The following is a 25,383-nucleotide window of genomic DNA, read 5'->3' as shown; positions in this document are numbered from 1 at the left end:
AATCTGAATCCTTCAATATATATTTTCATAAATGTACATGTTGATTGATTCATGGATTTTAATATAATTATCACAAAAAGTGTTCTTGATTGATTCTTGAATCCAATCTTTTTAAAGTTTCTTTCATGTTATAAAGTGGTTTTTGATTGATCCTCCGACCAACTACTACGCACAAAGTCAGCTCGAATGCAGACGCTATAGCTAGCTCGCTCGTTTGTTCGTTCATCGATCGGCTAATTAATATACTAAAGCCCATACCTTTAATACACCACCACATTCACCAAAATATTCACTACTTGTATAGGTTTTTGTTACTGGTTTTTACTGTTCCTTTCTATTTGTTTTAATCTTTGATTCTCTGTAACGCCGCGATGTTGTAAAGTTTGATTAAGTAATTGGATTATGATTAATATTAGCATGCATGCATGCATGCATGATTGCATAGTGCAAAGGTGTTGCTGCTAGCTCAAGTAGGGTTCTCCCCTAGCTATAGGCAGATGCAGTTAATTGGTTCGGCTCAATCTATTAATCACACGAATGCCTGAAGACTTTATATCTTTTGCCCACAGTCATTAATGCTTATCTAGTTATCTTGGATTTAGATGTTTATGGTTTTCCGCCTTTCGGTTATAGTGAATTAGTTAGGATTTGACATGGACTTGACGCCGATGGTGTTTTCTTTTGATTATTTAGTTAGCTATAGCTACCCGTTTCACTGTCGTCTAAATAACACCAAAGTTTATATCTCTTTTGAATGGAAGAGCATAATCTATAGCGTAGAGATAAAAAAGTAACACTAATAAGCCAATTGTAGAATTTTCAGTCCAAAATAAGGAACCGACTAAATTCTACGATGGATGACAGTCTTTCCGCAAGTTTGTGACAATCAACTATGTCATGTTAGTGGTCCAACCGTCCATGAGGATACATAAGAGGCAATTTGATATTTGACACGCTATTTCCAAATCATGTACCGAGACACTAAATTGACTGATTGAGAAAAAAGAAGAAGAGAAAGAGCAAACATAGCTCGCTAAGGGCAATTCCTATATGAAAACGGTCAAAACCATTTTTTTGTTGAGCCAGGTGGATGGCCAAACTGATTTTTTCACTATGGTAAAGTACTGAGTGTTAAATAGCTAAGCGCGCGTGCTTGAGATAAACGCTGGATTTTAAAGAAAAAGCGTGAACGTTGAACTGACAAACTCGGGCGTTAGAAAGACAAACTCTGGCGTTGGACCTATAAATGCGTGTTTGTCCTATCAACGCGGGCGCGAGATACAAAATCTCCAACGTTCATATCTCCAGCGGCCATAATTCCAACGTCTATATTTTCAAAACCTATAAATTGGATAAACTCACTTCATTTCTGACACACCACTACTACTTCCTTCTTCTAAAAACTCTTCTAACTCAAAAAATTTGATACAATATGAGCGGTTTTTTAAGAAAAGAGGTCCATAGTGTAAAGAAGAAAAGAGATCGAAGAAATGAATCGGCACCGCGGCCTGCCACAGGTGTATACTTTTCTCAAAATCGGGAAGCAGAATTCGCTGCGCCGAGTGTCGTTGTTGGTCCATCATTAGCCCAAGATCATGTGTCGGGGCATCAAGATCGGTATGAAAGTTTTTTTATATGAGAGGTGGATTTCAGACTTAAAGGCTATTTATGACGTTTTATCCCCTCAAGTACGAGAAAGGATTGACAGATATCCTTGGCGTGCGCTTTATAATGTGAAGCCTAGAAGACACAACAACAAAATTCCGATGATAGTGGTAGAAAGGTGGTGGAAGACGACACACACATTCCATTTCAATGATTTTAAAATTGATAAGCTTGTTTAACTTAACTTAAATCATATTTTTTAAATAATTATTAAATAATCAAAAGAATTAATCATAGTTGATATCATACTTGTAATAGGAATTACTCCCCTTGATTTATATTTCATTTGTGGGATCCCAAGTGGAACAGGAGAGCCGTCACCGTTCAACCAAATGAATGAATATCAAATAGTAAATGGGAGACGCTTTTCCCATCGTTTATAGATTCAGGAATACCTCAAGGTTATAAACGATTGAAAGGAAATGTTGGTCAATCAGGTCTATCCCTAGGTTTATCAACAAATGGAAATTTATTTAATATGTTGGCAAGTGGGAATGTCCCAGGTCTATCCCCAGGTTTTGGAGAATTCTGGACTCCAAGAAAATAACAATGGGGGAGCTAGAGACGATCGACGTTAGAAAGATCGTAATTTTTAATTCTCCTACGTATGTAATTTTAGTTTTAAAAGTACGACGATCTTAATTAAATAAAATCACATATGTTTAAAATTAAGTGTTTTACATTAGCTTCACTGAATTACGGCGGACTACATTAGCTTTAAAATTAAGTGTTTTACATTATCTACACTGAATTACGACGGACTACATTAGCTTCAAAGAAAGAGTTGAAACTGTTCAACACCTTAAGGATTTCGCAATATTTTTCGAAAGGAAAAGCCACATTTTTCCATTTTCGCCATTCAGGCGTAGATCTTGTTACCATCTGAGCATCAGTTTCACCTCTCAGTCTATATCGATTGGCTTGTATGGTTAAAGCTACAAACTCACTTACTTCTTTCTTAATTGTACGAAATCGATTTTCTATGTCGCATATAACACGACTACTCGGATTACGGGTGTCACTGCAGAACAAGTCGTGAATAACCGCCCAGAAATGCACCCATGGATAGTTTGCTGAAGCAAGCTGAGTAAATAAAAAAAACATAGTTTCTGCAAATAGATTCATCTTCTTCTTTAGTATACGGAGCGCGCCGAACTAACAAGGGACGAGACATGTTTAAGAAGTTGAAAATTTTGTTGAAGTTGAAGAATTTTTTTAAGCTCAGAGAAGAGTAAAGAAGACTAGATGAGTGAATGTGAATTTGGAGTTGAAATGAGGAGTATTTATAGAACTCAAAAATTATAATCGTTAGATCACAAGAGTTTTCAGCCGTCCAGATTCAGCAGTTGGCGCTTCTATGAAAAACACGGCGTTGGAAGGATAAGCTCTGGCGATTTAGTAAAGAACGCGCGCTGGAAAGAAGGGCGTCAGCGTTTGAGGCAAGCTCGCCCGACCTATCATCAAACGCTCGATACATCCTCCAACTCAATGAACAAACCAATAAATTTGTTGGTTTTGAACATCCATTTTTCATGTTTGTTGAGTCCATAGTGAGAGCAAAATGAACAAACTTGATGGTTTGTTCATTCCATAGGAACTGCTCTAAGGATTGAAGCCTTAGTTAATTCGGAGATAACTCAAGGATGTTTAACTCTCATATTTAAAGTTAGGATTTTGTGTTTTTGTCGCGTGACTTATTGTGTTTTTTTCTTTTTTATATATTCATCCGTGATTTTTTTTTTATTGAAAAAATAATCAAAAAAAATACTCGTAATGTTAGCTTTGGTTTTTGCCTTGGTGGATAATTTGAAATGCAGATGTAAGATTTTTGGGATTCCAACTCAAAACCAATTGACAATGAGTGGAGTGGCCCTTCAATATTATATTTTAGGTTTATTAAGGAGACATTAACAGTGTGGGACTATTATCCTTCACACGCCCCCACACGTGTAGCCTCGTTGGGTCTAACACGTGGACCTACGTTGTGTGGTGACCGTTGGGCCTACTCGCACAAGGGCCTAGCTCTGATAACATATTAAAGTCTGCGGGCATCCAACTCAAAACCAATTGGAAATGAGTGGAGAGGACCAATGGATTATAAACCGCAGGATTTTAAACTGCCCAGACAATGTGGGACTAATAATCTCAACACGACCCCTAACGTGTAGCCTCGTTGGGTCTAACACGTGGACAATAAATCGGATGACGCGGAGTAAAGGTGCGGTCAAATGACTCGTCACAAATAGCCTGCTCAGGGGCATCCAACTCAAAACCAATTGGCAATGAGTGGAGTGTCCCTTCCATATTATATTAAAGGAATATTAACAATGTGGGACTATTATCCTTCACACGCCCCCTCACGTGTAGCCTCGTTGTGTCTAACACGTGGATCTACGTTGTGTGGTGACCGTTGGGCCTACTCACTCACGGGCCTAGCTCTGATACCAAATTAAAGTCTGCGGGCATCCAACTCAAAACTAATTGGCGATGAGTGGAGTGGACCATAAAGTTATAAACTGCAGGATCTTAGATGACCACACAGTGCAGGACTAATAATCTCAACCCGCCCCTTCACATGTAGTCCCGTTGGGTCTAACACGTGGACTATAAATCGGGTGACGCGGAGTAAAGGCGCGGTCAATCACAGATAGCCTGCTCTGATACCATGTTAGAATACAAGCATCCAACTCAAAACCCATTGGCAATGAGTGGAGAGGCCCTTAAGGATTTTAAACTGCCCAGACAATGTGGGACTAATAATCTCAACACGCCCCGTCACGTGTAGTCTCTTTGGGTCTAACACGTGGATAATAAATCAGATGACGCGGACTAAAGATGTGTTCAAATGACTCGACACAAATATCCTGCTCTGATATCATGTTAGAATACGGGCATCCAACTCAAAACCAATTGACAATGAGTGGAGTGGCCCTTCAATATTATATTAAAGGGATATTAACAGTGTGGGACTATTATCCTCGACAGCAGATACAAAAATTCAAAAGATGTTTGGACTGAGCAACATACAAATGTCATATTATTTGGGAGCTGTGGACTAGAATCCTAGATGTAAAGGTGTATATGTGGCGATTTGATGCAGGTCGCTCTTGTGTAATGTTTGCCCAACTCGGCCTGAAATGATCCTGTGTAATCTGAATTACTTATCGGATGCACATTATTTTGTGTGATTCATCATTTTCAAAAGGATTTATCGTTTTTAAGTCTATATAGGTGCCATTCACTGGGATAATTTTCTAAGTAAATTTTTAAATAACAAGCAGGTAGTAACTCGGCCGCTCATTCAAACCAAACATATCTAGGAACAAGGTAGAAACTGACCAGAGACTGCAGGTGTCTCTAGATCATAATCCAAGACAATGCCTGAGTTTTGCAAATGAGAACTCAATTGGGTACTAGTCACCGGAATCTTATCTGGTAAAAGAACTATAACCATAACACACACACGTCCTGGCTCCAGTCCAACACTGTCAACGAACCCTAAATGTACGTACCCTAACATTCACGGTGGCCAATCTTTTCGTCAATAATCTTATTCCCAATCTCAATCTTTACTCACTGACTCACACACATCCTGTAACTTTATCTCCACAACAAGAACTTCACACACAATGATCTAAAAAAAAAAAGGAATCATAACGATTTCAAAGAACGGGCCCCACATTCATTCAGTTCCAGATCATCATCATCAGTTCATCACATCATCTATCATCATCATTAAAATCGGACGTTTCAGAAGAAAAAAAAAAAGACCAGCCTTGTGCGTCGACACATGTCGCGATCAGGTGGGACCCACAGCAGCAGAGGGTGACAGTATAATGGCGGGTCCCAATTTCCTAATGGTCAGACAAGTATTCACGGACTACCGTAAAACCCTGTCTTGAGTATCGTGTCCATGAGATGAGAGACCTATCAGTCCATGCCCCTCCTCATGCCCCCCCTCCCATTTTCTCTTTTTTATGTGAGTGCATGCTCTATGCCTGTGTGGCTATGCCCCTAAGTCCTACTACTAGTCCTACTAAATTAAGGCCTATTCCAAAAAACTTCAAACCCCAAAATATATCTGATTTGAAAGTAAGAAGAAGAAAGTTAGAAAGTGGAAAAAGGCCAATTATGTGTTAATCATTCAAAAGGTGAGGGTATAACTAAAGATGAGAAGAGGAAAAAAGACAATAGACTTTTTTTGAACTGCAAAACAGAATCCATCTTTTATTTTTAGCTATTTTTTACTCGAATCAGTAGTTTTGAAAATTTAACAAGAACCCTAAAAGTGAAACATATATACCCAATAGTAGTGAAATCTACATTTTCCAGAGAAAGAGAGAGAGAGTGGTCCAATCTAAAGGAGTATTATAGACTGTGTAGTAGTGTGTGGCTGGCTAATAATAAGAGGAGGAGCTGATTCAGCCGACTCAGAGAAGAAGAGAAGAGGATAAGAAAGTTGTAGAGAAAGTGAAGGTTGAGGAGGAGAAGGAGTATGTTATATTCTTTTTAGTTTCTTTTTGAAGACAAGGGGCTTAGCTTGTTTTCTTGTGTGTAGAGAGAGATCTGTAAGAAGAGTTCAAGTTCTAGAGTCAGTGTGCAGAAGTTATTGGGTTGGTTGTTGTTGTTTGATTCTTAAGAAGAGTCTTGAAAAATCAAATTGTTTTTCAGTAAGTAATTCAGATTTATCTGTTTGTGGTTTGGTTCTTAGCTTCTATACTGCTAAAAAGTTTTTGTCTTTGTAATTCTTTTTTGGTTTATATAGTCCAAAACTAGTACTACAACAAAATCTTTTCATCTTTGTGTTCTTCTTTCTTCTTCTTTGTTGAATAATCTTCAAAAGGTGGTATAAAATACCAAACTCACTTAGTGTAAGAAAAGAGGTTTTGTCAATCATGCAAATGATGTCTGGAGATGGATTCTCAATGAATCCTTCAAGTACAACTAGAGGGTTTGCTCAAGAACTACCAAATAATAATTCAAACCTTAATTTAGCATCTTCTACTACAACTGCTACTAATCAAGGTTCAGGTGCAGCTAAAAGAAAAAGAAATCTTCCTGGTACACCTGGTAATAAATTTTATAACTAGTTCTTTGGTTGTGTACTTGAATTTTTCTTAGTTTGTTTTGGTATTAATTTGGTTTTGTTTTATGGAAAACAGATCCAGATGCAGAAGTAATAGCGTTATCACCAAAGAGTTTAATGGCAACAAACAGATTCTTATGTGAGATATGCAACAAAGGATTCCAAAGAGATCAGAATTTGCAACTACATAGAAGAGGTCATAATTTACCATGGAAGTTAAAACAAAGATCAAACAAAGAAGTTAAGAAGAAGGTTTATATATGTCCAGAGAAAAGCTGTGTACATCATGATCCATCAAGAGCACTTGGAGATCTAACAGGAATCAAGAAACATTTCAGTAGGAAACATGGTGAGAAGAAATGGAAATGTGAGAAATGTTCAAAGAAATATGCTGTTCAATCTGATTGGAAAGCTCATTCTAAAACCTGTGGGACTAGAGAATACAAATGTGATTGTGGTACACTTTTCTCAAGGTATATTCAAATTCATGTTTTTTTTTTTTTTTTTTTTTTTGGGTTTTAAGGAAGAATAATTCATTAAATGCTCATAGGTTTGATACAGATTTGGTTCTGTAATTTAATGCAACAACACTTAGTTTATTTATTGTTTGATAGAAATAGTTGTATGAGCAAAAAAAAACATGTTAGATTTTAAAAATGGATTCTTTGATTTTGGTTTTGATTACAGGAAGGATAGTTTCATCACACATAGAGCTTTCTGTGATGCATTAGCAGAAGAGAGTGCAAGAATTACATCAGTGCCGACGAACTTAAGCTTTAGATCGGATTCAATGAATGACACACTCGGGAATTCTCAACGTATGAATCATCATCTACCACTTGGATTTGAAAACCGGGGAGGAGGAGGAGGAGGACAAGATTATTCTAGATTGAACCCTTCGCAGTTTAATTCAATCTTTCGGCCTGATTTTTCTGGTGGAGAAACCGATATGGATAGACAAAATAAGCCTAGATTACCATTATGGCTTGATCAAGCAAGTTTACAACATCATCATCATCATCAGCTTAACTCTATTGATCATGGTAATTCTAATAATGCTGCTGCTTTCTTGAGTACCAACTCAGCTGGTTTACCTGAATTAGTTCAAATGGCATCGACAAATTTTTTCGGTTCATCGCCAATTGTTGATTACGGTGGTGGTATGAATAATCAGTCTCAATGGGGTGAAAAATCCTCGTTGACTACGTCGTCACCGAGTGGATTAAAAGAAGAAGGTGGTAATAACAAAGAACAAATGGCTGTGGAAAGTAGTTTAGCTTCTTTGTATTCAAATCAGCAACAGAATTCATCGATGAATATGTCAGCTACAGCACTTTTGCAGAAAGCAGCAACAATAGGTGCAACAAGAAGTAACCCTAATTTCAATGCAGGGTATGGAGGAGTTATGAGCAGTAATACTTCCTTATCTCCTTCTTCTGATAATACGAACAGTTTCAATAACAATACTCATTCATCGTCGTCACAAAGCAGAAACGAATTCCATCAATTATTCATGAGGCAACAACAGCAGCAGCAGCAACAACAACAGCATCAGCAGCAACAACAACAAAAACAGCATCATCCTCAACAGCAGCAACAATCTCATGATGATGGTCAGAGCTTAAACAGTTTAATGATGAACTCGATATCATCGATGGGTCCAACAACATCAACTGTTCATGCAGCTATTATTAATAATAATAACGACAGTCATCATCAAGGAGTGATGGGATTATCGAATGAAGCATCGAACAATCTCGACCGTTTAATGTCAGCAGCAGAAGCAGTAACAAATGGATCAAAACAAATGAACAAGCAGCAGTTTCATCAGCAGCAAGTTGACGATGACCATAGTTTAACTCGTGATTTCCTTGGTGTTGGAGCAGGTGAAGAAGAAGACGATGATGGTCGTCATCATCAATTCTTGCAACACGAGTTAGCTAAATTTGCTTCTATTGGTTCTGGTCTGGATTTCAACCATTACAATCGTTAACTACTCATCATCATCCATTATTATACTAGTATATTGCATATAATCGTATATGGATCATGATGAAGCTCAAACAAAACCCAGTTTTTGACTCTGGTTGATAAGGATGATGAGTGGAAGCAAAAGGATGAGTTAACTCAGCTGGTTAATGATATCACACTCTGCATGTCCAGACAAGTTAGTTTATCATCATCATCATCACAGAGAAGCAGCCTGGAAATTTCCCCAACCCCCACGGGTGGAAGACATTGGAGTCATGCAAGAGTGTTTTCTCTCTCTAGCCAGATTCTATAGCAGTCTAGAGGAAAGTAACAGGGAGATGACTTTGAAATGGAAGAATGAATGATGCTAGTTTTGGAAAAACCAAGAATTTCGTTGACCATTTCCGGTACTGGTCAAGTTTCTACTTTTTGAACAAGTTTTATTTTGCCTTTCCAATTCCAAGTTTCAACTTTTTTTCCTTTTCTTGTAATATTTTACTCTTTTTCTGTTTTTGTAATAAATTGTGTTCCGCACTATCTACTTTTGTGTTGACTATTGCTTTGTTTAGGGGTTCTTTTTTGGGTTTAAAGAATGGTGCACTTTATTGAGTTAGTTCGGCTGAGTAGAGAGATTTTCAGATGAAAACGCCTTGAAAATCTGCTTCCATGAAAAAAGCTGACCAAATAGCTAGCTTGCAGTAGCACTACTCAGTAGTGTACTTACTCCACTTTGTAACGTATTTTGAGGTTTTGTTTCTTTGGTTGAAAGTTGAAACTTAAAATTTAGTTTGTTTGACTTTTGATTACTCTATCTTGCCTGAGTAGCGGGAAACCGAGATCTGAACCTCAAAATGTGATTAGTTAAAGGTGCGTAAATGGCTAAATGCATAAATTATAGGAATGGTATACACACATGGAGCTTAACTCGTTTCAATGGTTCATTAGAGTTTCTCTCCTCGGAAAATATTTGGTCAATCTCCAAGACATTTTTCCCTAAGTACTTTGAGAAGATCTCTTCGGCTGCTGCTAAACCGTGTGAAAAAAAAAACCAATGAATATAAAATGCACCGATATATTCTATTTATATTTCTACTAGAGAGACATCTATAATTTTGTACGTGAATTATTTTCATCCAGAGTTACGTTTGAGCTCTTCACCTTTTCGTGAATTATTCATTTAGTAAATCTCCGGCAAGTCTATAAATGTATCGACCACTGCTTACAACGGCTATAAGTTGTTCCGAATAACCATTTCCAGCCAACTGATTTTAGATACACTTTTATGGTATGACCATGGAAAGGTACCCAAGGAAACTTAGAAGTCAGATTACGGTTAACAAAGGGTTAGAAAATCATATGTTGTCGCCAAAGATGGCAAGGAAAGCAATCTTTTGTCAAGACTTCGATTAGAAAGGAAAACCAACTTTTGAGTCGATTTTGATTCAAAATGAGCATGAATGAATATCTATTACAAAAGACAAAGAACAAAAATGGTTAATAGTGCACCAAATATTTTGGTACAGGAACTAACAAGAAAATAATATTAGAATGTCTCTCGTGTATCAATGATGATCATGGAAAAGTGTATCTTATACTACTTAGGTTTTTCATATGTCGCGCTTAGTAATAATTAACTATTATTATGACCTTACTTTGAGATTAAGGGAAACAAAATGCACTTTGAACCCAAAAAGTCACTTTGCTTTAAAAAAAATACTAGTACTATTATATTTTGGCTCGGTTTTACTTTAAAAAATATCCAAAAACTTGTCTAGTAACTAGGAAGGAAACATGCATGTTAGAGACAGACCAGCTCTTGCAAGATTCGAAACAACTCGAGATTAATCCGACACTTCCAAATCGGTAATGGTGTCGTCCTGCACATAATCAACTAAATGTCTTGCTCCAAATTTGAAGTGATAACATCCTTCCAAAAAGACCAAACCAAACTTTCTCCCAATAGTATGTATGCCAAACTTAAAATTCTTTCTTCTCGTTGAAGGTTTACTTTTGAATCTTAAGTTTGGCTTATTATGTACAAACTAATTTGGACTTCAAATGAAAACCCATATGGTGCCTTGGTTCAAGATTCAAGATACAAAAACCTTTGCCAAAAAGGTTGAATCAAGAGAGGTTTCTCAAGACATTACTAGAGAGAAAAGTTTACTTTGGGCGCCCTGTGATTAGGCGCAAATCAAGATCATCCGTTGATAGTTTGAGTGGTTGGCTTACCGGCATAGGAGCTAATCCCCCATTTAGGATGACGTTTTACCCAACTTGAATCAATTTGGGTACTGTATCCGTTAGCCTGACAAACTAATTTTTTTAGACCATGGTAATTTTTATCATAATAGGAAGTGTATTATCTTTTAACTTTAATTTCAACTATCGATTTTTAAATTAGGAAATGATAAGACCAGTTAATCGATTAACCACAAGTAAAAGGTAAGTTAAAACGCAAACTAGCATCCAGTTGGATGCTTCCCTTGCTAGAGATAAGCTACCGGTATGAAAAATGATCATGCGACAGCTGGGCCCGTATGATTTTTGCAGCAATATACCTGGGCTTTATAACTTAAACACAACAAGTAAGTCGATCCAAAAAGGCCATCGCCTATGTACGATTTGTTAAGAATATGATCAAATTGCGTGATCGACTTCCTAATGGATTGAATTGCTTATTAGCTTTTCAATGAAAATTTAAGTGACCTAAGCTAGTCATCGAGCACGGAATGTTGCTATTTAAAAATTCTAGTCGCACTGGGTTTGCCTCCGGTGTCTCTATTGAGTGCAAAAGAAACTTAATTACTAGTGTGCAATTTGGAAGAGCAGTACCCGAGTAGGATACAATTTCACTGCACCTAGAACATAAAATTAGCTACGATGTCTTGTTGGCTTAGCTTTTAAGAACTAAATTCAGTAGAACTAGGTCAGATTGAGAAATTTAATCTCGTATTATCATACAAAACAGCTAATTTTTACTTGCGCACTATCGGGCAAAGGTGAAATAGAAGAACAGGCCTTGGCCTATTTGGAAGCCCAAGACCCAATAATGGTAAAACTACACGATTAGAATTTTTATCCAGGAGAAGTCTGGTAGTTTTGGTTTTTTATGGATTTTCGAGTTTTTGAGCTATTAGCATCTAGATAACGCTTATATTTTTTTAGATTTATATTTTCTAAGCTTCCAAGTCTCAGAGTTCTATTTAAGTGTTTATTGAATAATTTATACACCAGTAGAACTAATAAGAAGAAAAGGTTGAAAACTCACAGAGTTTCGTGTTCAGTTTATATCTTACATCCATAAGCCTGTATCAGTTTTACCGCTAGAAACTAATCACGTCCATGGTTCGAGGAAGAAAAGGACGTCGGATGGATGCTCGTGCTAATCTCCACAAGGAGGAGGTGATGCCACTGTAAGAACTATGAAACTTGAACAACAGGTTGAAGTGCTCATCCATCAATTGGTTGTTATGTAGGAACAACATGAGCCCAACAAACATGTGAATCGACGAGTGGATGAAGAGGATGATGAGGAAGACATCTATAATTTCTTTGCTGGTAAAGTAGCGGGTAGTCAACATATTGTATACCAATTACATAATTCTCTGAATTAGGAATATGGATTGAGTTGAGATTCTTGACTTTAATGGTAGTTCACAACCAGATGAATTGATTGATGGACTTTGTATTATAGAAGAAAATATAGAGTTTCAAAGGAATCCAAAAAATTGAAAGGTCCCATTATTAGCACCGAGGTTTCGCGAAACCGCCTCATCATTGTGGAAACAATTGGAATCTCAGCGCCAAAGGAAAGGTAAAACGAAGATTGATTGGTTGGAAAGGCTTAAGAAACATATGTGTTCTACTTTTCTTCCTTTTAATTATACAAGGGAGTTGGCTCAACGAACTCAACGATTGAGTCTATCTATGATTACACTAAAGAGTTTTGTTTGAGCATTGGTTGACTGAACTCACCAAGCACTGGTTTGTCATGTTTGGTTGTCAAATTTAGTTCCAAAACTCGGTGTCGCTTAAGGAAGATCAACTTCGTTAGGTTGTACTAGGAACATAAAAATATTGAGACTTGCTCTGGTTACTCATGAAGACCTGAGTATCGAAGACAAAGAAGACATAATCCTTCAGTGCTAGGTTAGTAACTATAGATTTGACTTGTTCCATTTATATCAGTTGTTTTATGAAGTCTATGTTCATTGAATATATAACAACCAAAGTTAGGTTTGTTTATAAAGTATTGTTGATTGGGTGATTATACTATGATCAGAGTATCAATAAGGAATGAAAAACTAGTTGTTTCTACAGCTCAAGTAGATGGAGTTACGAAGTATAGTTTATCTATGAACTTCGTGTTCTCGACATTGCACTAATTGGTGAGTCGTCATTATTTACTGTGCTGAACTTCCGGAAGAATCCGAACCTTGGAATTACGCTTGAAAGCAATTTCATAACCATTGTTTATGGAAGTAGACATGAAAAACTTGTTTCGTAGTAAAAATTGGATTCAATATCGATCCCAGGACTGATCCCTTGCGGAAAAGATCGATCTTAGGACCGATTCTAAGTCAGAACCGATCCTGAAAATGTATGTTTTGTTTCTATATTATTGATATGTCTATTATATTTAGGTTTCTGAAGACATCGAGATGTATATGGAATGTTCATAAGTGTCAACATAGTGAATTAAACATGTGCTAAACTCTAATATCTTATTGTGCAAATATGTTTCTTTAATACTCAACAAAGGATCTTTTAACCGTTTTCAATACCTATGTTGTTATCGAATAATATGCTTACTAAGTCTCAGAGGTTTGCCTATCTCTAGTCGTTATATTAGTAAAGTACATGGATATTTGTTAGCTAAAATTAGTTTTCATCTGTGAGAGATATCGGTTTCATATTTGGAATACAATTGGTATTTGATAATTTCATAAATAAACACTTATTGCATATTTTAAGAATTTTCGAAATTGGTAGATCTTTGTTCTAAAACATGCCTCGGTCATAATACTATAAATAATGGAGTCTTGTATTCTTACAAACTCATCCCTTGAACACACATATTGATTGATCGTGCGAGAAGCCAATTTGTTAAAAGATGAGAGTAATCTAATTAGGTGAAACATCTTGTGTTTTCTTAGTTTAAAGTCTTCTTCGGATCAAGAAGCCTTTAGTAGTACTGTCGGTGGGAAACTTCATATTGTTTTTTAGTTTCATTAGTTATTTATTTGATTCAAAACTAACTGTATAGTTATCCTAGATATATTGATCAAACTTGTTTATGTTATGGTCATTCTCTTCAGATATAAGGCCACTCAATTTTTTTTGAGGATTGACTAGAACAGATTGTACTATACTAATATTGAATATCAATAAGCAAACTAACCTCCCCGATTCAGAGAACCAGAGCTTTTTTAGATCAAAGAACTAGCCTGAAATCGGTAAACAATTATGTTGATTAATAATTTGATATTTTTTTCTATTACAAATTCCTGCTTTTAATATTAGGTTTCTATTCCTACATCCAAAGGCTAACAATAGCCCAGGTGGTTGTATCTAACCAACCGTTTACAATTGATAAACACACCTATTATTAAGATATATACTACTACCAACAACTTGTACTAAATAATGACATTATAACAAGATCTAGATCTATTCATCAATCAACAAAAATAGACTCCATTCTGTGTGTGTTGATCAATAATGAAATCAAGTTGTTGTCAGCAGTTACTTTGAAGATTGAAATTGAATATTGAAGACTTTTATTTTGGTTCTAATCTTTATATTACTTTTTGCATATTTGATTCTATGGGATCCAGAAGTTGTTTACATTGATAAACATAAGTCTTTTAAAGCGGTCTAACAAATTTTCAAGATCAAATTGTTGTCGATGGTTTCGCAAGTGGGGATCGGGTAGAGAAGAAGAGAAGATGTTTAAGTTTAAAAATGATTTTGATTTTTTGTTTTCAAATTAAGGATAAGGAAAATTTAGTAATATAAACCATCTAAGGGTACATAAGCCATTGTATACCCATTAGAGGCCCCTTATAAACACACCTTAGTTGGGAAAATAAATCTGCATGCCCTAATTTTTTTCCCGTATGCCCTAAAACAAGGTTCATCAGTTTAGGCTCGATGGTACCAAAATTGAACAAACAATTTTACCAAATCTTGTGTAACTGTTTTTATGATCGATAATTTGTTTTTTCATTTATTGAGTTTCGAACTCTGGTCATTTGATGCTCACATGCTCCGAAAAGGCTACTTAAACTTTAAACTCGTACTTATGATTGTCATTTAACTGGACACCTCAACACAATTAAGATTAGAGCATCTCCAATGGATTGTGGTGTGTATCCTACGTGGATGGTGCATGTAGACATCATTTTAAAATGTAAACTCAAAAATTTCCTATAATTTAGGAATTTGAAATTTTTTTATCTCCAATGTTAGATGTTTTGTAATCCATTTAGATTTATCTAATTGGTTGAAATATTTCCTTTACTTTTATTTTTTATTTTTTGTTGGCTTAATTTTATTTTGATTGGTTAAGATATGTGACTAGGATTTATCACATCCTCCATAAGAACTTATGAAACCAGAGGATGTGTTAAGAACTCACTCACCATATCATCCCCACACCCTCCTTCACATCCCCATTGGAAAAGTTTGTTTTTATAGAAAATGCAAAATCCTAGGTGGCCAATAATATAAGAATTTGAGAAACTCCTGTTAGAGATGCTCTTAATTTAGTAAGACAAAACTAGGTGAGTCACCAATAAAAGATCCCATGAACCTTCAAACTGGACACTAGTATGCTGCTGCAGCTCATAGAAATTACAAATTATCGACTCATTTTGCAAACATGCACCTTATACATTAGTTTTCCAGAATTGATAAAAATAGGAGATGGAATATAATTGCCAGGGATCCTGAAAAAGGCCGTTACATGAAACCGTAAAAACCTATAACACATGTTTCAATCATTATTTTCACACGAACTCCAAGCACCCTATACATTACTCGTTTCCATTAGCAACCGTCATTTTAGCAACAAAACTTCATTTAAAACTGCGTTTATGTGGGAAACATAAACATAGAAAGGATGTTATATATGGGTTTCCAGCAAAAGCATACTTCTGGATTTATCGCAATTTACTCTTTTCCTTTCGTCAAGGTTTATATCACTGAGTTTTCCCTTTTCAATGTTTTAACGAGGCAACATATGCGAATTCAACTCCGTTAAAAGTTCTTAATTTTGTACTTTTTTTTCTTAGTTCGAGTTTTGTCCATCTTCGTATTCCCGATGAGGTTTTGATGAGGCAATAGACTTAGACACAATGGTCATCGAGAAGAAAACAACATTTCAAAAATCATATTCAAGCACTCTATATATGTGAAGAGCTATCCGTGCAACATTATTGTTGGACCTTACATGGGGAGTATTATAAGGCCTACGATTCATGAATGTTCGACACAACTAGTTAATTAGGATTTTTTTGGTATGGTTGTATATAAAAATTAAAGGATCACTATGATATGTAATACTACCGTCTCTATCAATAAGATATCTCACTCTTGCCTTTTCTCCTATTCTTTGTCTTCTTCTAGTTTCCCCTTAAACAGTATTAGAATTTTAATTAAACTAAAACTCAAACTGCAAAGTCTTATTTGTTTCCTTGTCTAAACATGGGAATTTGACCATGAGCCGGGGTCACCTTTACTTGAGTCGGGGTCATCATTACCAGAGTTGGGGTCACTACGGACGATGGTGTTATGCAAGTGGGCTTCCCCAAAGATAGGGTGTCCCGAAGAAGATAACCAGTTGGTGCCTAGATAATATTATGAGACTTACTAAGAAATATAGTGGAGTACACGTGTGCGGCACTTACATGTCAGGCTTTGCCTATAAAAGGAGGAATTCCTCCCAGAAAGAGATAGAGCTCTCCAGATAATTGTAATGTTTATTGGGATTAGTCTCCACATTACCCCATGATAATTTATGGGTGTTTACATTTGGCGACTTCACTGGGGACTAATCTTCGGTACCAGTACAAAATCATCATCATGGGTTCGGGCAATGGCAACCCAGGGTGATAGCAACCTCGGGTGGAAAAATATTACATCAAATAACCCTTACCCATTCTCAGATCTTCAATGTGACAGCAACCTCGGCTAACAAAATCACCTAAAACATTAAAATGCTCAATCGACCTTTCTATTTTACCCAGATCTTCAACTAAATAGTAGCTTCGGCCCACACCTTTCTACCTAAATCATAGCTTCGGGTTCCATTTATCCGAAGTCTTCGACGTTAATAGCAGCTGCGGCTTCCATTTTCTTATCCCATTTATACCCAATCTTTAATTCAATAGCGTCCCCGGATCGCAAAATACCCAAAATATCACAAAATGTTTTCAACCTAAGAAGCATCATCATACCCATTTCTTCTCCTCTACTCGTCATCGGCAAGCACGAAACTCCCCCAACTAAACAGCACCGCCATCATCATACTCCCTATTCCAATCGTTGACATAGAACATGGAACCCGATAACAACAAACAATGTATCCACAGCTTCATCTGAAGTCTCAATTCGTATCCAATCTCCCCAACTCTGCATTCAGAGTCTCCATCCTCAACAACTCTACGAAACGACCAAATCCTGGCAAACATATCATCACAACCCACCACCTACAGACAACGTCTATCATCTACTCTAAGCGGTTATCAACTTAACCAGTATCTTCCTCGCTCACCAGCGTATCCACCTAAACCTATAGAACAACTCCCCCGTCAGCGGAGTTCTCAACAGCCAAAACCATCATACGCTGACAACCATCACTCCACTGTCACCCAAGACGCTACTACTTCAATTTGATAACATCCCCGGGCGAGAAAACACCGAAAGCATCATATAGTACCATCGTCATCCGCAATCGCTACTACTCTCAACTATCAATTGCCGAAGTCAACAACAGCAACATCAACACCAACCCCGGAGATTCAATAAGCAAAAACAATTATAAAGATAAGTTTCATCCTTCCTCAATCTGTCAATAAAATTGTAACCATTAATCGATTGTTTCAGTTACAAGCTCCAAAATAAAATCTGCTTAGGGTTTTGCAAATTATTAGTTCTGATTTGAAATCATCACTTGCAATCACCAAATCGTTCTGCTAATTTATCACCTTTTGTTGCTTTAGTAGACATCGTTTAGTCCTGATTGGGAAGACAAGATCCGGGGCAGTGATGTTCACAAGAAGTTTACAAGAAAGCTCAATCGTCAACAATTATGATAAAGCTTCACTTCATGGCACTGGTGGAACCTATGTTAATGGCGAAGGAGTTGTGTACTTAAAAGGAAGAATTTTCCAACATCTTTATCAATACGATAGTTGCGAACTCAATTGCCGGAAGGGAGTCTCCATGGATAAACCTGCGGAAAAGAAGATTCGAAGAGTTGTGGCTGGCTAAACCCCGATTACAACTAGCAACACTCAAAGTCTGCACCTACCATCAAACCATCGCTCATGAAAGATGATGGGCGAAGCTGCATCGGGGCAGCAACAACAGTTCAAATCGGAGCATCAACCCCGGACGAACAATCAAAGCTCAGTCTACATCGTATCAGAGCAACACAGGAGCAAGAATCAGCCAGCTCGATTTTGATTCATACGCTGACAACCATCACCCACGGAACTACCACTACCCACATCCAGCAATTTTTGACCTACAACCAGCGACTTTCATATTTCTTACCGCTACCATCACCACTTCCGGCGGCTATCGTCTATTCTCAACGGTTATCACCTCATGCTATCAGCATACCCATTTACCTTTCTCACTCAGTAGTTAATAATGAGTTTTAAGATGAAACAGCGGCTCCGCTTCAGCCTCTCCCGCGTCTTCATCACCACTCTCAACTATGAGATCATGAAGAATAATTGAAGGAAATCTTCATCAGCATCGGATCAAAAGTTAGTCTCAATTCAGCTGAGAAGACCCGGAGCCAAGAGGAGTTGACACTGGCACATCAAGCGATTGTCGAAACTCCAAAGAGATGACCTTCTAGCTTACCGTTCTCTGATGCTGCCGTGGATGCATATTTTGTGAGAAGGGAAGATGCAAATCCAATGGTTAATTACGACCATGGGCTCTACTTTTGGTTCTCAAGAACGATCAGTGGCTATTACCTTTCACGCCTCTCCACCCCGCGTCTTCATTATTCTCAACTCCTCCATATCCACCTCCACTGGCGGGGCTCCCATCGATACCTATATTCAATGTTTTCTTAACCAGCGCCTTCACCTCCCTAAACCCCAATATCTGTTCACTCTTCCCAGCGCCTTTGGAACGTATCAAAACAACGTCACCTTTGTCATCGACGCTTGTATCCTCAACACCCATACAACCCATGGCGGTAATAATTTACTCATTCCTTCACTTTCCAGACTTACAACTATTGGTCTTATTTTTTTAAGCATATCCACATGTTTCTTTTAAAAGTATACGACTTGTGCAACATCAAATATTCGTCCATATGCGCTGATATGATGCACCCATACAACGAATTAGCTAGTTAAGCACTAAGAAATATATACGATGCTTGTCTGCTAGCATACAATGATGCATTACTTCTAAGGCATGTCCACATATCTCTTTATTCACGAAGTAATTAACTCAGTAAACATCAAACCATGACATGGCACTTTAAAAGGCTTCATCCTCTAGTCTTAATCTCTTTATCCTTCTGAAAGGGCGTAATGCAATCAAAAAATGTATAATCTTATTCTTTACCTCTTCTGAAAGGGTGTAATGCAATCAAAAAACGCATAATCTTATTCTTTACCCCTTCTAAGAGGGCGTAACGCAATCAACAAATGCATAATCTTATGCTTACCCCTTATGAAAGGGCATAACACAATCAAAAAACGCATAATCTTATTCTACATAATTCAATCCGAGAAGGATTGAAACCTGATTACATACACCAAGACACCAAGACTACACTCATACAAAAGATATGAGCATCTATTAAGGATATAAATCCGATAACATCCATTGCTTAAAGAAATTCCATGCTTGAATGAATCTTACCTAAAATGTCCAATGAAAGGGAAACATCCACCATCTCCCTTTGTTTTTGAATAACACAATACCGCTTCTATTAATCTAAGTCTTCTTCTACTCCAACACACCATAACTCGTCAATTAAATTGATGCAACCACATATCCGGGACAAACTCTACATCAAAGGCGCTGGGATTGAACCCCGGATATGCCGAATGAGGGTTTTCCCTACAAAATCTAAACTCATAAAAGGAATCCTCTTTCTCTCCCCTTTCTTTCACGCATAGTGATTTCGGACACAACTTAATCTTCCAAAACTTAATCAAAGGGGGGAACCCTATCAAACACACCATCATCAGATTTTCCTACACACTCTCGGACATGGACGAACTCGACAATCACACACTATCCTATCTCGGTAATCCCCGTTGTTACATAAGACTAACTTTCCGAAATCAAAAGAAAAAAGGGGGAGGAAACCCACAAAACACAGCAAGAAACATGAAATCCAAACAACTACAATATCAATAATAGAATAATACATAAAATGATTAGTCATAGTCTTACATCCGAAACAAGAAAATAAAATCTGAAACAAGACCATCAAGGATGCAAGCGGAGCACCTCCCGAAAATAACCTAAGCTCCTACGCTTCTCGACTGCGCCATCGAGAAAAAGAACCGATCAATGGTCTTTAATACTATTCTTTTTCGTATTAAAGAAAAAGAATGACAGAAGCCAGCCTCCACAGCGCGCCCCTCGCCAGTATAAGAACATGCCAAAGCTTGGGTGATGCCATCAAAATGGTCTAATACCACTGGAAGCATGAACAACAGCCAAGAAAGGTACAAAATCTCCGGAGCAAGGCGATCACGGATCCATCACAATAAGAGGCTAAAATGCAACAAGTCTTTGATTGATAAATCCGTGGTATTTTGAAGGGTCAACCGATTGCATGAAATAAGTTACTGAGTCCGAAAGAAAAGAGAGGGGGAAGAAATAAGGAAGTCAATTATGAGGAACAAACCAAGTGAAAGACCACTTCCTCTGTTGTTTCCTCGGGCTTGCGACTCTAGCATACGAGACTGCATCGGAAGAAAACACAAAGCTAACCAGTTTATTATTGTTATTATATGTGAATGTATTAATATCATCCCCACCTTCGACAACCAGTCTCACTTTCACCGACATCAATACAACTTACTACATGTTGCATCCCCAATATCAATATAAATACAGCTTCGGAGACCATATGCAGCAACACGGGGGAACCATCATACAATGGAGCAGATCATGAAAACTGGACTTTACCAATAGTACTAAAGATTGGAGTAAAGAAATGGATGATGATTGACAACTGATGCAAGAGCAAACCACAAAGCGATAATATATCATCTTGAGAAGATATTGGGGGCTAAGCAAAGAAGAATTTATACTGGGACTTAGAGAAGGAAAAGAAACAACTGTTTTGTTTACTATCAACTCAATGTTGAGATGTGGGAACCAACGCCAACGACACCACTTAGGATCATACCAATGCTACATGATGGGACACCAATCTGGGGGTTGATGCCAAGTAGAAAGCGTAAGAATGATAACGAGTAAAACCGAAGCCATCATCTAAATGGAAGCACATCACAAAATGAAAACCCGAAGCGACTTCAAACCAAGTGACCAGATCAAGATCTCATATAGGGGGCTTCGGCTGCTATAAATCCAGGCCCGAAGTCATGATCAACAGGGGGCTTCAAAAAGACAAGAAGACATACCAAACCAACAATCCAAATATGCATTCCGAATACAAGGTATGACTGATTGTCAAGTCTACAAGCCTTGACAAAATAATCAGGGGGATAATGTAAACATGGGTGACCATGAGCCGGGGTCACCTTTACTTGAGCCGGGGTCACCATTACCAGAGTCGGGATCACTACGGACGATGGTGTTATGCAAGTGAGCTGCCCCAAAGATAGGGTGTCCCGAAGAAGATAACCAATGGGTGTCTAGATAAGCTCAGATGTAATAGTACATGTGTACGACTAATATTAAAGGACTTACTAATATTAAGAAAGATAGTGGAGTACACGTGTACGGCACTTACATGTCAGACTTTGCCTATAAAAGGAGAAATTCCTCCCAAAAAGAGATAGAGCTCTCCAGATAATTGTACTGTGTATTGGGATTAGTCTCCACATTACTCTATGATAATTTATGGGTGTTTACACCTTGCACGTATTTCCTTTAGTAGGAATTTATCTAATACTAGCAAGTTGTCAGTAGTGCTATACATGTTAGGAATTTATCTAATACTAGCAAGTTGTCAGTAGTGCTATAGATGTTAGTAGTGTTTCTGTTAGGAAGGCCGGCCACCAAGCTTGTTAAACTCGTACTAGTGATTGTCATTTAACTCGAACCGTTCACAAAATTAAGATAAAAGTTAAGAAACACAATGAATAATGAGCAGTCAATTTAGTTAGACAAAACTAGGCGCATCAACAATAAGAATTCCTATAAACCTACGAATTGGACAATAGCATGTTGCTGCGGCCTGCAGCTTCTTAGAGCAAGTCTTATGGTGGAATCCAACCTATTCCAAGTGTGGAAAAATCATGAAATGTCAAGTCTAATGGCTTCCAAGTTGGGGTCTTCCACAAAAAATCCAAGCAAGGTTCCACCATTTCGTGAAAGGGTTCGTGGAATCCATGAAAACGCCAATAAGAATAGCGTTAAACGCTATTAAGAATAACGTTTTTTTCTTATCCGTAGATTTAGGATGACTTGTTGAATTTAGCGGCTGAGAAAAAAACGCTATTCTTAATAGCGTTTTTTTAGCGCTATTAAAAATAGCGTTTTCACTATTCCACCAGTACACTTGCACTTCCATCCACGGTTCCAAATGTTAAGGTGGCATGGAAGATGGAACTCTTCCGCCATAAGACTTGCTCTTACATAGAAATTACAAATTACCGACTCATTTTGCTCAGCTTATACATTTAGCTTCCCAGGATAGGCAAAAATGAACTTTCCAGAATAGGTAAAAATAGGAGCTGGAATATAATTGCCAGGGATCCTGAGGTACTTGTCATTGATCACCACCCGATCTAGGACCATTTCCCTGTTCTATGTTTAATGCATTTATGTTACACAATCGACCTCAAGTCCACCCACAACCATCACAAGTGTGCGTCGTTCTCTATATCTATCTACTCCACCACTCAAGTTTTCTTATACAAACCCACACCAAAAAATTCTGAACGTAAAAAAATTTCTCTGCGAAATTAAGAGAACTTGATCATATCATATTGATATACACTGACACAACCAACCATGAATACACAACAACAAGATGATCATATAATAATGTTTCCATTCATGGCACAAGGTCATATCATCCCATTCTTAGCCTTAGCAAAGCTAATCTCTCACAGAAAACCCAACACTAGAATCACCCTTGTTAGTACTCCTCTCAACATCAAATACCTTCATTCAACCTTAACCTCAGAAACCAGCACCGCATACAAAAACATTTCTCTAGCTGAACTTCCTTTCTCGTGTACCGATCATGGGTTACCACCTAATTCTGATAACACTGATTCTTTACCTTCTCATCTAATCGTAAGCCTCTTCCACGCATCAGAAACCTTAAAACCTTCTTTCGACAATCTTATAACCGAAATCATTAGAACTGAAAAACGCGTCCCTGGTTGTATTATCTCTGATGTTTTCTTAGGTTGGGTTAATGAAACCGCCAAACGTATCGGTACGCTTCATTTTTCTTTCACTACTTGTGGTGGGTACGGCACTGCTGCGTATTTCTCTATATATCTATATCTCCCACATCGTAAAAATGATGATTCCAATGATCTTATTGAAGAGTTTCACCTACCTAAATTTCCAGATACGTGTCGGTTACATATCTCTCAACTTACCCTTAACCTAAGAGAAACAGATAAAGAAACCCCATTTGCTATATTCTTACAGCAACAGATTTCTCTGTCACTGAAATCAGATGGAATGCTGTGTAACTCTGTTGAAGAGATAGAAGTTTTGGGTTTGGAAACTCTTAGAAGTTATATGGATCCCAAACCGGTTTGGACTATTGGTCCTTTGCTTCCACCATTTTTACTAGGCAATGGGAGTGCTGTTTCAAACTTAAGGACGGCAGGAAAAAACTTTGGGATGTCTCCAGAGAATTGTATAGAGTGGTTGAATCATAAAAAACCATCTTCAGTTGTATACATTTCTTTTGGTTCTCAAAACACAATTAGAGCATCAAAAATGAGGGAATTAGCTTTGGGTTTGGAGAAAAGCGGAAAATGCTTCATATGGGTGTTAAGACCACCAAGTGAATTTGATATAGAATCTGAATTCAAATGGGAATGGTTACCGGAAGGATTTTTTGAGAGAATGAAAAAATCTCAAAAAGGGTTGTTAGTGAAAAAATGGGCACCCCAGCTGGAGATACTATGCCATAAGTCAACAGGTGCTTTTCTTAGTCATTGCGGATGGAATTCAGTGTTAGAGAGTTTGAGTCAAGGTGTACCTATAATTGGGTGGCCTTTAGAGGGAGAACAATGTTATAATTCTAAGATGATGGAAGAGGAAATGGGTGTTTGTACGGAATTGGCTAGAGTTGATGGGGAAGTGTTCAGCGAGGACGTGAAGAAAATAATTGAAGACGTAATGGATGGTAACAAAGGAGAAGAAATGAGGAACAAGGCGATGGTGATTGCAGAGAAAATTAGAGGTGCAATGCGAGAAGATATAGGTGATGATCATTCCAAAGGATCTTCTGTTAGATCAGTTGATGATTTTCTTGCGACTGTAATTTCTAGAGGTATTTAACTAGTTATATTAGCTAGTTGACCGAACGGTTCATTTGTGTTTTGATTTGCATGGGAGAAATATCAGTATCCAGAGGGATATACATCTCGCGCAGGAAGATATTGGTTCATTCCTCCATTTTATTTTATTTTATTTTACCTTTTCATTGAGCGAAACTCATGAGAGGCAATTTATTAATCAAGGAAAATGTGTACGAAATAATTCTAGGGTTAGTTGCATCTAATTAAACCTGTATCCAGCATCCACCATGAGTTGGTTTAACATCTTCTTGCAACAATCAAGAAGAGTTACATACATATAAGTTTAATCAAAATCGTCATGCTTTACAATTACAACAACTCTAGTTTCATTTTAGAATTAATGGTGGTCGATGAGTTATTTCCCACTTTTGTAGTTGTTACTTGGGCTGGTGCTTGCTCGGGTTCCTGGGGGTATGTTGCATTCATCTGACACTTTTTCTGAACTTCAAAATTCTCTTTATTTCGGTTCGTTTGTTTTTTTGTTTATTTTTATTAATTTTACTCTATAACAAAAAAAAAAAATATGAAATAGTCGAACATATTTAGCAGCCAAGAATCCAAAAACAAAAAATTGATCTCCTTGTCACCTTGGCACCGCAAACCAACGCAATATGCCCGTTGCCAAAGTCACAAACTAACACGCTCTAATTTTAAAAAGAAAAATTTTAACAAAAAAAAGAATTAAGAGGAGCGGTATTTAGT

General features: G+C 37.4%; 2 protein-coding genes across 2 annotated transcripts; both read left to right on the top strand.

Annotated features, from left to right (window-relative positions):
* Positions 1 to 6,038: 6,038 nt before the first annotated feature.
* On the top strand, positions 6,039 to 9,290 carry LOC113310595 (zinc finger protein JACKDAW-like). The gene is made up of 3 exons (XM_026559321.1): positions 6,039 to 6,735; positions 6,828 to 7,224; positions 7,439 to 9,290. The coding sequence occupies exons 1-3, from the start codon at positions 6,561 to 6,563 to the stop codon at positions 8,742 to 8,744; spliced, it is 1,878 nt and encodes a 625-aa protein (XP_026415106.1). The 5' UTR covers positions 6,039 to 6,560; the 3' UTR covers positions 8,745 to 9,290.
* Positions 9,291 to 23,143: 13,853 nt separating this feature from the next.
* Positions 23,144 to 24,661, top strand: LOC113311611 (crocetin glucosyltransferase 3-like). The gene has a single exon (XM_026560429.1). It carries the CDS (start codon positions 23,144 to 23,146, stop codon positions 24,659 to 24,661), a length of 1,518 nt encoding a protein of 505 aa, XP_026416214.1.
* The last annotated feature ends 722 nt before the right edge of the window (positions 24,662 to 25,383 follow it).

This window comes from Papaver somniferum, chromosome 9, assembly GCF_003573695.1.
Source record: "Papaver somniferum cultivar HN1 chromosome 9, ASM357369v1, whole genome shotgun sequence".
NCBI lineage: Eukaryota > Viridiplantae > Streptophyta > Magnoliopsida > Ranunculales > Papaveraceae > Papaver > Papaver somniferum.
Note: the sequence above shows the minus strand (reverse complement) of the source record. Positions and strands in the feature narration are given on the sequence as shown.

Coding starts and splice junctions, on each gene's coding strand:
- LOC113311611 (XM_026560429.1), top strand. CDS start 23,144: ATGAATACACAACAACAAGATGATCATATAATAATGTTTCCATTCATG.
- LOC113310595 (XM_026559321.1), top strand. CDS start 6,561: ATGCAAATGATGTCTGGAGATGGATTCTCAATGAATCCTTCAAGTACA. Junction 6,736..6,827: donor AAATCTTCCTGGTACACCTG/GTAATAAATTTT, acceptor TATGGAAAACAG/ATCCAGATGCAGAAGTAATA. Junction 7,225..7,438: donor TGTGGTACACTTTTCTCAAG/GTATATTCAAAT, acceptor TTTTGATTACAG/GAAGGATAGTTTCATCACAC.